The following is a 13,701-nucleotide window of genomic DNA, read 5'->3' as shown; positions in this document are numbered from 1 at the left end:
GGAGAGTTAGCAGCTGGCTCCCTAACTCAATACCTGGAAGCTGTCAGCAGTTCGGAGCCCTCCCCGAGTCCCCCCAGCCCCGCCGGCCGGCTGGAGCTGCACCAGATGTGCACAGCTGCCCGGGGAAGGCTGCACCAGCACGCTGCCATTTCTCCTTATAAGGAAGAGCAGCTCTAATAGAGAGTTTCGGGCTCTGTGCTGACTACTCAAGGCAGAGCTCCCAGCCTGTGGCTCTCAAATGCTCAGAAAAGCGAAAGGCCACGGGCCAAAGAAGCGATCGCCCCACGGGGCTCGGCACGGCCCAGGCTGAGCCCCTCAGAGCAAACGGCCCCTTCCTCCCCCCCAGAGGGCTGCAGAGGGTCCTCAGCCTCACAGCCACAGGGCTGAACCCTCCAGTGAACAGCCAGCATCAAGTGATGAGTGAAAAACAGTTCAGGTTTCTCCTCACAGTCTGAAGTGCTGCACTACGCCGAGCCCCGCACCGATGGCTGAACACGTCACTCTGCCAATCCAGAGAATCCAACAGCTCGTGTAGGTGTCTGCCCCCAGCTGCCTGAGGCTGGGGCTCATGCCATGACATTGTGGCATTTCAGAGCAGGGCATGCAGCACAGGCTGCCAGGCCAGCACTAAGGTGTCAGGCCCCTGCACTCACACCAGCTGGCCGTGGATCACGCTGCGTGCAGTGAAGCACGAGCAGGACATCACCCATCCTGCTTGGGGGTGCCACAAGGTGTGGTGATGCCTCCTGTGCCCTCCACCAGAGATGAGCACATGTTTGTATCTTCCAGTAGCTTAACTACGTATTTCTCCAACACTTTCCCTGAAGTCTGTTTCCAAATCCAGCTCAAACACAGCTCTGCTTTTAACAGCTCTCCCTGGAGCTCCTAATGCTACTTTTCGTGGCAGAGAGCTGGTTTCCCTGAGCACTCCCTTCCTCAGTCCTTTCTCAGCTGCTCAGTTTCCCACCTCTGCACAGAGCCCACACTGCACATCCAGGACAATTTTTTTGGCTTTAAAAAGAGACAGATGAGGGACTAGATCCAGCTGAAAACAAATAAGCCAGCCAAAAACTGCAGGTGGCTTAGGGCCAGGGACAAAAGGCTTTAGGCAGCACTACCCAGTAAGTGTAGAAGCTAAGGCTCTACTGCAGGCTGTCACCTGGGCTGAACAACCTGCCTGTGTGTCTGCAGAGCATCAGCTGCTCTTCAGCTCCAAAACCCCTCCATGACCTGATGGAAAACTAGTGCTTCTCCCTTCCCCTCCACTGTATAAACATGGGCACTTCAAGGATTCCACAGAGAAGGGGCAGGGGGAAGAGCCCATGAAGTAGCTGTGTTCTGTTATTCTGGAGCACCTAATTAACTTGATGCCTGTGACTCTTCATCCTCTGACATGCTGTTTCTGCCACTTTGATGTCACTTTTAGACAGCCTTTCACAAGAAAAAAAAAAATTCCAACTCTACCCCACAAAGATGGAAGATATTAATAAATTAACAAGCTTCAGACACATAAAAGCATCTTTGATCAAAGTTGTTAGCATTTAGTGTGTGAAGAGTTAAACCTCCAGAAAGGCAGCATGAAGTAAATAACAGAGCTTTTTAAACACAGGTCAGGTGTTCAACTAAAAAATCCCAGTGTGTTTAATTAGTCATACCTGGAGTATCATAAGCCTGATTTTATTTCTATCTCCTTTTAGTTATACATATTTAAAAAGAAAAAAAAAAGAGAGGCAGTATCTTTAGGAAGGTTCACAATTTTTCTTAAGTAGTTTTATACTACATTACAAAAGATGCACAACTTCTTTTTGACCAGATTTACACTGGCAAATTAAGTGCAAAGATCAATTTTATACTCCCATCCTCAACAAGAATGTGAAACCTGCTCACAAAAAAGTGTTGAACCTGTCTCCCACAGCTTCAGCATTATCTCCCAGGTTTATGATTTTTTCCTTGGGGCCACCAGGGATGCCAGTGCTGGGAACACCCCAACAGTCTGACAGCAATGACCTGTTCTGCTAAGGCTGAGCTGGACATGGTGAAAAAGCAAGACCAAATAAAGAGCTCTTACCAGTGCCAGGCTGACAATTGACTTTTGAACATTTCAGCCACAATAGGTCCTGTCAAAGCCCACCCCTCTTCCCAAAGGAGGTGATCCACTGGCTCAGGCACAGCTGCAGAGTTGGTTCTGCTTGTCCTGAACGGTCCAGTTGGAATTTGGCAGGAAACTCAATTTCATAGTAAGAATGTGTCATAAAAGGCAGCTGGTGTTTCTCATTAAATGCAACTGCTAAACTAAGACTAACTTCAGCACGTTAGGCTGATGGGAAAGGGCAATTTTTTTCCCAGATTCCTCACAAGTTTGAAATATTGGTCTACTTAAATCCCAACAAATTCCTTGAAGACAAAGCTGTCCTAAGGGTATTTGAAAAAAGGTTCAGAAGGCTTCAGCTTGGACACTGCCAAAGCCAAGACCAGGAGCTCTTCACAGAAGGGTATTATGGGATGGAAGGAGAAGCTGCAGTGTCATCTCAGCAGCAGCCAAGGAGCAGAGAATGAAAACACTGCATCAAAGGACAGTGCACTCAGAAGAAACATCACTGTCAGACTCAGAGGGAAGAGGAGAAGTCATACTCATGGGTTAGGGTAGAGCCCAGGTAGGAATATTGTGAAGTCACTGGAAAGCCACTTAGACATCAGTGCCCTAGTGCTGCCTTCCCAACACTGACCATGGATGAAGTACACAGCATCTTCAGGAGGAGGCTTTGTGCAAATCAGCATAAAAAAATGTTCTATTTTGTTTCAAATTCTTTGAAAAGATCATTAAATAACCACAATCACCTACGAAGAAATAAGACTCAAAAAGAAGATGCATTTGGTCACAATGAGGTTTTACTGCTCCAAGCACAAATAAAGGCAATGTGTCTCCTTCAGACACTCAGCACATACCTGTGTGATGATCTTCTATTCCATGGTCACCATTTTCTACAACCATTGGCCCAGAAGCTGAAGTATCTGCAAGAAATCAAAGGAAACGTGAGGACTGGATGAAGATAATCCTGACTGAAAGCTCAAAACCAACAATGTAAGGAGAACACTGTCATGCTACCAAACACAGATAAGGGCTTCTGGGTCATTTATTTCCACACAATTATTTTTGAAATAAGGCACCCACATAGCACTGAGTCTGCACAACTTTGAACCCAAAAGGGAGAGAGGAAGAGCTTTTCAATCACAGAAAATCTGCTCCTGTGAGGGAGACTCAAGACATAACAAGTAGAAGCTTCTTTATCTACTCACAGCATCGCTTCAAAGTGAGCTTCCCCAAGGGCCAGCACTGGCCATGGGACTGTGGATTTCCTTCAAGACAATAATGCTCAACCAAGCTGATAAAATCCCAACGGGCTTGGTGGGTGTGAAGCAAGAGCAGCTGATGCTGCTGACCTCAACACCAGCTCCCACAGCCTACTCACAGCCACGCTGACAAAGCCTGGCTGAGGGAACAGCACAGGGAGGTGGATGGCACGGGGCTGAAGAGCCCAGCACAGAGGGTGGTGACTGCCAGCACAAAGTCCAGCTGGAGACCCAGCAGCTGACACCCCTGCCAATACCATTAATTATCTCCATTAATGACCTGAGGGATGGAGAAGAGCACACCCTCAGCAAGCCTGCAGGTGACACTGGGAGGAGTGGCTGATAGGCCAGAGGCTTGTGAAGCCACCCAGAGGGACCTCAACAGGCTGCAGAGAGGCACAGAGAGAACCCCATGAAGTTCAAGGAGAAATGCAAAGTCCTGCTCCAAGGGAGGAGTCAGCCCAGTCACCACTGTCACTGGGAGCCAGCTTGCTGCAAGGCAGCTTCACAGGAAAAGCCCTTGGGAAAAGGGCTGGGAGAACAGGGCACAACACAGGACCCAGTGACAGCTGAGGCAGTGTGGATGAACCAAGGAGCCCAGCTCTGAACCTGGCTGTGCTGTCTGCTCAGGGGCCACCTTCAGAAAGCCACTCTGCTACCAGGCAGCCACCTCCCACTGGGTGATGTCTCTGAAAATGCTGCTCAGAAGCCTTGAGAATAAATAAGGAATTTCATTAATGGAACTATTATTTTTAAAATAAAAGCACACTTCTTGTTCTAGTTCTCAAACAGCTCTTCCCCAGGATCAAAATCTGCCCGTGCAGTTCTGTGCTCACCCCATCACCTCTGCACTGGGCTGCTGAGGGTGAGTGGAATCGCTTTGGCAAACTGCTTGAGGAATTTTACTGAGTTCAGGTGACTGCCTCTGAGATCAGCCTGTGGTCCTTACAAAAGGGCTGGGCTGTGCTGCTGCTGACACTGGTGCAGGCTGCCAGCAGCACAGTGTTTCTGAGGGTGACCACCACCAGGACAAGTGAATATTACGAAGCCAGTTCCCTAAAGTGAAGATCTCATCCTTGCACCAAGTCCTTTCCCAATTTGTTCTTTTAGAAATGCTGCTCTCTCTCTAAGAACTGAGACTTTGAGCTGAAAATCCCATTTTCCAGCTGTGAAACAGTGAAGTCATTGCAAGAAGGATACTGAGCAGTATTAACTGAGCTAAGACAAATAAGGACAATTCAGCTCCTTGGGACATGAGTTCTGCCTCTCATGAAGAAACACTCAGAGCAATGGCTTAAAACAATCCTGCAAGGAAATAAAATAAAATTGCTCCCACAGACACACAGATTCCATCACCTGCATTTGCTGCTGTCCCTTCCCTGAGCTCCAGGTTTTGGAACAAAGCTGCATTACCAGGGTACTTCAGAGAGAGCACTTCAGGGCTTAATCCACCCCCCAGTAACACAAGAGGGAAGTCGTTGCAGTTACTTCAGTGGCTCATCCTGGTGTTCTACGAAACTCAGCGTGAACTTGCCAGACAGCTTAGAGAAAAACATACACCTACATCCTCTTCAAGTAGCTGAAAATACTGCAGGGATCCCTGGACGTGTTCCCCAGCAGTTAAACACACCAGCTCCTCCTGCTGCCAGTCTCCACGGGCCTGGGACTGGCTGTGACTCCAGAGCTGCCTCAGCTAGTCCCTGGGAGGAGCACTGCCAGCCACTGAACTGACTGCTAGCTCAGGCAAGGGGCAATCAGGGTCACAGGATGGGCTACACCACGTCACAGCTCCCAGAGGGATGCTGCATGTCCCAGGGAGTGGGATCCTCCAGAGAGACCTGTGGGGACCTACAGAGCAGAGCTACAAGGGCCCTGCTGAGCCCCCAGTGAGGCAGTTGGTCAGTGCTGGGTTGGACTGGATCATCTGCAGGGTCTCCTCCAGCCCAAATGGTTCTGTGAAGCCCTTGCTCAGCTCAAGCACAAGAGCTACAAGTCCTCTGGAGTCAAGTGGGTGTCGTGACACTGGTTTAAGGAAGGTACTGGATGATCCCACAGCAGCAGAGGCCTGGCAAGTCTGCTCGAGCCTTTGTTCATGCCACACATGTCAAGAAAAAATATCTTTTGGTGGTGGGGAAAATAACCAGTAGTCCTCACTGCCTTAACCCACAAACTCACTCCCATCTCTTCAGTGTTTAAGCTCACGTTCTGTTTTACACTGGACAAAAAGATCACATGTTTTTAGTTTCCTCCAAACCTGACTGTGACACCTTGCACAGCAACAGAGCTGTTGAAACACTGCACAGAATCATTCCACTTAGAGAAGACCTGCAAGATCCTGGAGTCCAACCCTCCCCCAGCACTGCCAGGTCCCCACTGCCCCGTGTCCCTCACCCCACACCTCCACAGCTTGGGAACCCCTCCAGGGGTGGGGACTCCACCACTGCCCTGGGCAGCCTGGCACAGCCCTGGGCAACCCTCCAGGGCAAGAAATTGTTCCTCAGGGACAACTGAAACCTCCCCTGGGGCAACTTGAGGCCCTTTCCTCTTCTCCTGTCCCTTGTTCCTTGGGAGCAGAGCCCGACCCCCCCCTGGCTCCAGGCTCCTGTCAGGAGCTGTGCAGAGCCACAAGGTCTCCCCTGAGCCTCCTTTTCTTTCTTCTCTGGTTTTGAGATGCTACTGCCACTGCTTATGCCTTAAAAACAGGACTCAATCACAATCATGAGTGAACACTGCAGATTTGCTCTGCAAGCCTGTGTGCAGAGTTTGAGCAGGTGCTTTGGGCCACAAACACTGTTGCTCTGTAAGACTGCTCTGGCAGCACCTGGCAGGAGCAGCCTGTGTGCTCTGCACCACACAGTCCACCAAGGGCTGCTCCTGGCAGCTCTGAGCATTTCAGCATTTGGAAAACAAACACTTCACCTGTAGGCAAGTTTCATTTAGAGAGTGATCTCCTAGGTAGCAAGTGATGCAGGCCTACTGTCTTCTATCAAAAAGGAAAGCCAGAAGACACCCCCCATACCAAGGGCTCTGCAAACATAAAATGAAAAAAAAAAAAAACACAAACACACACACACCAAACCTGACAAAATATTACTCAAGGTTACCAAAGCTCATGGGAGATGAAAAGAGGGACAGCTCAAAGCCCAGCTCAAAGCCAGCTGTGTTTCTGGCTTAACCTTCCACAGAAGTGATAGGGCTCAAGTCTGTGCAGCTTCTAGACTACAAACACATTCCTTCAGAGAAGCTTCATAATGGGGCCAGACTCTGGTCAGTGGTGCCCAGGGACAGGACAAGGGGCCCAAACTGGAACCCAGGAGGTGCCACCTGAGCAGGAGGAGAAACTTGTTTGGGGTGAGGGTGCAGAGCCTGGAGCAGCTGCCCAGAGAGGCTGTGGAGTCTCCTGCTCTGGAGAGATCCCAAACCCTCCTGGCTGTGACCCTGGGCACCCTGCTGGGGGTGAGCTGCTGGAGCAGGGGGGTTGGATGAGATGGTCCCCAGAGGTCCCTCCAAACCTCACCATGCTGGGATTACTCTCATTCTATCCCCTGTATTCACTCATTTGTGAAGAAGAAAGAAAAGAAGAAAGAGAAAAAAAAAAAGGTAAGACACACATTGAAAATCCTGCACTGGCTTCAAGAGCACAAGAACTGGGGAAAAAGAACAGGTTAAAGCCACTGAGGGGTTCCTCTCCCTGTCAATGTGCTGCACAGTAAGTGCTCTCTGCCAGCTGCAGGTCACTTCTCTGCCACCAAAGCCACAAGGGGAAGTGATCCAAAAAGCTCCAGTTACCAGAGGGGCAGAGGAACCTGCAAGGAGCTCTCAGACAACAGCTTTTAACTCTCTCTAAAAGCTCTAGAAACACACAAGCATGAGCAGGACACTGCTGCACATCCATCATGCCAGGGTCTCTTCAAATCAAAGACTTGACCAGGCAAAATCTAAAGGTTCTGTGGCCAACAGGGAGTTCCAAACGAGCAGAAGAATCAGAAATGCCACGTCTTGCCTTCCATGCTCCCTGAGAGGGATGAAAAGCAGGTAAAATTGCTTCCCTTACAGTTTTAGCTTTTTTGGAAGTCAAGTTTCCAGAAAAACAGGTGAACTCAGACACCCCCAGCCAGCATCAGTAGTTTTTATCAGTTTTTATGTCTCTGAAGGTGAGCTCCTGTGCAGCAAGTCACACTTATCTGAGCGAGCTGGAGCGCAGCAGGAAAGGCCCCAGCAATCCTCCCAGGGTCTCCTCCCCTCATAGCCTAAACTGCATAAAAACAAAAACATGTCAAGATGTTGTAACTACATAATCCTCACCGGAATCACAAGATAGTATTTGCATCTGGCTAGTGGATCAAAGGATTGTTTTTATATAAACAAATTTAAGGCAGCACTGGCTAAACCGATAATCTGAAGCCAACGGGTGGTGCTGGCACAAAACCCCCTAATCTCCAGCAGTGACTGGGTGTGGAGCACACAGAACCCTCCCCACAGCCCAGCACGTGCCCTCCACCAGACCTGCAGCTGCCCCAGGGCAGGCACGGGGCACCCAGGGCAGGGAGGAGGAGCAGCTCTGGACAGAGCTGTTCTGCATCTCTTCTCATCCTGTCTCGTTCTGGACGTGCAGACTTGGCTGAGACCAAAGAAACCTGAGTGGGGACACAAATGCTGATGAAGGGAGCATCATACAGTCCAAACTAGCTGGTAATGCTTAAACGAGCAGCTTAAGCTGTTTTGATTTAAATATTCTGTCTCAAAATGGCCTCTGAACAGCAGGCAAGCTCGTCACCTCCCAGACTCACCAAAAAACAAAAAAAGGCTTAAAGTTCTGCTTGCCCTCTGGCATTCCAGCATGACATAAACACTGTTTGGACTCTCAAGCTTCCCTCCCCACCCGTGAGGATCAATCTGAGCCTCAGGCAGCCAGGGCTGGCTCGGTGTGGGGCTCAGGGGCAGCTCTCAGCAGCACACGCCGCTGTCACACGGGACTGGAGTGGTGAAAAGTTTCAGGAACACTTTGGCTTATCAAGACAATACTTAGAGCACTCCTCCCTCCTTAAGAAAACAGGTATGCTGTCTAGATAGGCAACTCTCCCAAGACCCAGCAGCTTTAGTGCACTTCAAACAAAAAGCACCAAAAAAATAAATCCCTCATGCTGAAATATCCTCCCCCAAACTCCTGGTACAAGGCTCTCAGTGGGCAGAACCTGCACGTGCTGCAGCTGGGCAGGAGAGGCTGGGAAAGCAGCTGAAACCTGGGGCAGAGCTTTGCAGAGCTCCTCTGCTGTCACCTGGGTGTCTCTGGACTATTTCTTCATTTTGGAAGTGTCTGGCAGCTCCGTGGGTGCCCTCAGACCACACCAAACCCTTGGTTTGTACAAGACAACACAGGGATTTACACTCACCAGAAGTTTCAGCAGCTTTGGGGGGGAATGGGGATGGACAGACTCCCAGAGGGAGAAGGTGCTTAACCTACACTATGAGGTTAAAACCCCAAGTATCCCAACATCATTTGTTGACTTTTTTAAATCTCTCTGATGCTTCAAGGCACATGGAACATTCTCCATCTTCATTTCCTATGTGACAAAGGGTTTAAACTTTCTTCTGGAAAGCAAAGTCTGCTGCCTTCTGCAGGAAAGGAGCTTCTCCCCGTGCAGAGAGGCAGGGCAAGGGAGAGGTCGTGGTCTGGCCGTGGGGTGCAGGCTCTGGAGCTGCCTGTCCCCAGCAGGAGGATGCTCTGTGCTCAGTGTCCATCCTGCAGTGCCAGCAGAGCCATCTCGTGGTCACACGTCTGCTTGGGGACAGCCCCAGGGCCGCTGCCCACGGCCAGTTCCAGGATGCTCCTCAGGCCCATCACACCCACTCCTGGCTCCCCGTTAAGGAGAAGCTGGAGAGCTCAGGGCCCAGCAGCAGGCCCGGGAGCAGGGTGGGTGCCAGGGAGGGCCCGGGAGCAGGGTGGGTGCCAGGGAGCCCCAGCCTGGCCCGTGGGCACCCCCCCTCTGCAGCCACACGTCTCAGAGCCAGCCCTGCCCCTCGCCTGGCTGCAGCCCTGCCCAGGGGTGCTGCTGCCAGCTGCTCAACACGGGGCTGTCCTCCCAGCTGGCACCTGCTCCCCCCCAAACACCTCTCCTGCCACATGCCAGGGCTGCCAAACGGACGCTGCCACCACAGGCTCCAGGACTGACTGGGAGCTCCAGTGTCCTCTGAACATCTCAGGGCCGTGGGGCTGAGAAGAGAAACTCTCTGCAAAGGGTGCAGTGCACACCCAAAGTGATCCTCAGCATTATGTAAAGCCCACAATGCCATAAGAGGATTATCCCAGAATTTGCCAAATTATGATGTCCAGCCAGGTGCTAGAAAGAGTAAACCCCTTTCTCCTTAAGCTGTGCCTTTCCAATTTTAAAAGTTAACTGTTATTAAAGCTCTATTCCAGGACAGATTTGTAGGTGACCATACAACTGCTCATCACAGCTCCCTCCTCTTCTCCACCCCTGTGTCCTCACAGGGTTCACCCAGGTCCATGAGGGGGGGGCCCATCTGATCATTAAACTTGTCTGATCTGGCCCCTGGGTTTAGTGGGAAAAAAGTGAAAGAAAAAAAACCTTGAGCAGAGACGGAATAGCTCGAGCCTGACAGGACACATGATTAAACCCTTCTGACTGGGGAAAGGCAATCTGGGCAGCAGAGACCACGCTGTCTGAACACATTCCTGCCTTTTAACATAAATAAATTAACAAGCGGGGGCTGAGAAGTCTGATCCATGAAAGCCACTCTTCTCCCTCAGGAAAACAAAGCTCTCTGCAGTCCTGTTGGGAGCCAGGGACATGAACTCTTGCTGCCTTGCACAGAGCAGTGCCCCTTCCCCAAAATCGTCACGGTACACTCAGAGCACCCCCAGCAGCACCTTGTGGTCCCTCCTCCAGGCTCATTTATCCTACAGCCTCAAGGGAGAAAGCACATTAAGCTTTACTGTCGTTTTTTAAACAGTTACAAACACTGAATAACTCTCATGGAGGAAACAGGTGTGTCCTCAGCACTTCAGAGAAACAGAGAGGAGACAAGCCCAGACGTAGCAGATCAAACCCTCAGAGTGGTCTGCAGAGCTCAGCCAACAGTCCTGCCCCTCCTGGAACAAGGTAGGGGAGCTGAAAACATTCTCTTATCTGCTCCAGACAAGCCAGCTCTCCAACTTCTTCACTGAGGGTCTTGTTCTCAACTTGCCAGAGATTTAGATAATGCTCGTGACTGTTCTCCAGCTATCCCAAAAAAGGGAAAAACAAATCTCCAAAGCAGGAACAAGGCATTGCATCCCCCTCTCACCACGTAGGAGGGAAACAAGTTCTGCTCAAGGAGCCAAACAACTGGTTGGACAGCCAGGAAAGGGGTTAGAAAAGCCAGAAGATGCAGATGAAGAGTCTGTCCCAAAGGTAACCTGCACTAGCACCCCAGTATCTCTGGTCTCCACACCAGAGCTGGCAGTTTTCTCACAGGGCAGTTCAGTGAGTTTTAATTGCTTCATTATACCTGCTTCAGGAACCTCAGGTTATTTGAAGTAGCCAGTTATGACTGCAGTGTTCAAGGGATACATGTCTGAGAGGACACAAGGAAATTTTATTTTAAACCCAGTAGTATATAATGATTTTGACACTGAGAAATTCTGATGCTGAGATGTTTTAGAATCTGTAATTTGCAGAACAAAGGATTATTTTAAAACACCCTTAAACCACTTGCAGAAGTGTTATTGAGTCTTCATGTTGCTCTGGTACTCCCACTTCTGTCATGCTAAGACACAAACCACCTACCATCAAATGTAACAAGACATGTCTGAACTGACCACAGCTCAGAGTTTTGTCATCTCTTTGCCCAGTTCCCACCTTCCTGCTCATTTGTTACCATGTACTGAGCTACACTGGTATGGAAAATCCAAAATTCCTTTTTCTGTATTACCAGGCACCTGACACATTTCTAAACAATGCAGATAAATGCCTGAAAGGGACCAGAAATCCCCACTGTGTAGTCCTGGAGGTGCTGCCTCTTCTGACAGGTGTCCATCATAGTCCTTCTGCACAGCCCACTTCCATCAGCACTGCTGAGCAACAGGATTAAGGCAAAAAAAAAACCCTTCCCTCTGAAAGAAGCCACCAGGTTACCTCTGTCTACCCACCCACAGGCAAACGTTTTTTTCTTTTACATAGAATAGATCAAGGCCAATAAAAACTTTTAAAACTAACCAAGGCAGTGCTGGTCCCAGGTGACCAGCCCCACTCAGCCTGTGGGAACCCACACACAGGAAAGAGACACAGAATTTCAATTACTCCCTGAGAAAGAAACCTAAAGGATAACCCCTGAAATCCCAGCTGTCACTCAGCTAGGGAAGCACACACCTGTTTAAACTCTCCTTTTTCTAAGCAGTTTCTGATAAAGCTGTTAACACTAATAAATATCAACTGGGCCAGTAAATGTTCAGAACCAGCAGAGACAGCACATCTTACTGCACAGGCACACAACCAGCACACACATGCAGCAAAAACTGAAAGTACCCCCCACTGACACTTAGAGGAGGGGAGCAGCAAAGCTTTAGCTATCAAACACTGATTCTGAGAGTCACAAATAGCAGGGACCTCATGAGGATGCTGATCTTGCCCACAGTGGTGGTGTCTTGCATGGTTCTATATTTTGAGATGGAAAGCATTCCAAAAAGTGCTTATTTTACATATATACACAGACTTACAGAAAGTATCTATAAGTGTAGCAGTCACACACTTCAGATAGTGCTTCCTCCAAGGCAGCCCACAAAATACCAACATCCATAAAAGCATCTTCTGTGGACTTGCACTGACAACTTACTGTACAGGCTGAAGAACTGAACAAAAGGTAGAGCAGAAAAGCAAGAGACAGGAATTGAGCTCAGTGTTTGCTTTTAAAACACGTTGTTCAGACTAAAACCAGCCTGGTTTAGCAGGCCCAGCAGTATCACAGTGAGCAGAGGTGTTCCCTGGGGCTTGGCCTGTGCTCAGACACTTACGTTCCACCTGAGCCCCCTCTGGGTGCCCTTTGCCTTTCCCCTCCTGGCTCCCGGCTCTCGCGTCGTCGTCGTCCAGCAGAGGAACATAGTCTGTTTTATCTACTGTTTCTCCAACCACGTCATCAAATTTCTCTGCCTCCAGAGTGGCAATGAAGTCCCTTTTCACTTCTTCCTCAATCTCAGGAGGGGGCTCTGTCAGAGCATCTGCAAGGCTGAGGTTGTGATGCAGGTCAGCCATGCTTCAGCACCTCTGCAACCTGGGAAGCGACGTGGGGAAGAAGAAAGAGAGAAGAACATTTTTAGTAAGAGACCTCTGAAGTTGACTCGTGGTTTGATGCTGACGAGCCTGTGCCTCCTGGGCTGGGACACAGGAAGGAACACTTGCTGTAGCACTCTGAAATTCCCAGATGTTTACAGAACCCCCCACCAGCACAGAAACAACCCAGCAGCTGGATCATCCCAGTCAGGTTTTGCTGCTCCAGCAATGCATTACACGGGACGTTTCCTCAGAACCTGAACAAAGAAGCCCCCGAGCACTTGGGCAGCACAGCCCCAACCTGAGGGTGATTTCTGTTTGCCCCAAATCTGGGAGCTAATGACACAGCCTCGGGAGCAGGAAGGCCAATGACACATGCGAATTTAGGTCTCATTTGGGCTCCACCCAGCCTCCCCTATGGAGATTAGGGTTTTACATAATCTCTGATGTATACTTCAGCGATGCTTCTGATCCCTTTGATGGGGTCCTGGACCACGGTTGTGTCCTCAGTGAACCTTGCTGATACCAACAAACTCCCTCCAGCCACGGGGAGGGAATGCAGCAGGGACGCTGACGTGAAACCAGGCAGCAGGGGACACACAGACACAAAACAGAGAGCTCTGAACTGGGAGGAGGTAGGGAGAGCCACTGTTCACCTTTCTGACCCTGATTTGTACCTCAGCATCCAATCCAACTTCCTGGCACCAACCAGAAAATGGACCTGAGCCTCCTCTGCAGCCAAAGCTCTCAGGCCGGCGTAACAAACACACACAAACAGTTATTTACTTTTCCAGATTTCATCCCTTTAAAGTTATTATGAGGAACAAGGGCCAAAAATAGTGACAGGAATTTATAGAAAGCTGCCTAAGGGAGCAAACCCCACCACCTCCCCGTCTGGAAGCAGCCAGCAGCTGGACACTGATGGGTGGTACACTCGCTGTTAGGTGCACGAGCTGTGCAGACTCCCTGTCAGACAGGGATTTATCCCATCTCAGGGGGCCTCAGGACGGTGCAGCAGCAGTGTCTGCTTGAGGATCAGCAGTGAATGAGGACATGGAAGTGAAGTTCAGGGTTCCAGCAA

At 49.9% G+C, this 13,701-nt stretch overlaps 1 protein-coding gene across 1 annotated transcript in view; it reads right to left on the bottom strand.

The window, feature by feature from the left end:
* Nucleotides 1-12,602, bottom strand: part of LOC103779206 (microtubule-associated protein 4-like) — a gene marked incomplete at its 3' end in the record, with an annotated part of 48,419 nt that extends 35,817 nt beyond the window's left edge. Inside the window, exons 1-2 of the mRNA XM_008946826.1 lie at nucleotides 12,365-12,602; nucleotides 2,947-3,012 (exon numbers count right to left, since the gene is read on the bottom strand). Of these exons, the coding sequence (XP_008945074.1) occupies nucleotides 2,947-3,012; nucleotides 12,365-12,602 (304 nt within the window). The remainder of the gene's footprint in view (nucleotides 1-2,946; nucleotides 3,013-12,364) is intronic.
* Between the last annotated feature and the right edge of the window lie 1,099 nt (nucleotides 12,603-13,701).

Source organism: Merops nubicus, unplaced genomic scaffold, assembly GCF_000691845.1.
Source record: "Merops nubicus isolate BGI_N331 unplaced genomic scaffold, ASM69184v1 scaffold6109, whole genome shotgun sequence".
NCBI lineage: Eukaryota > Metazoa > Chordata > Aves > Coraciiformes > Meropidae > Merops > Merops nubicus.
This window is presented reverse-complemented; position numbering and strand designations above follow the sequence as displayed.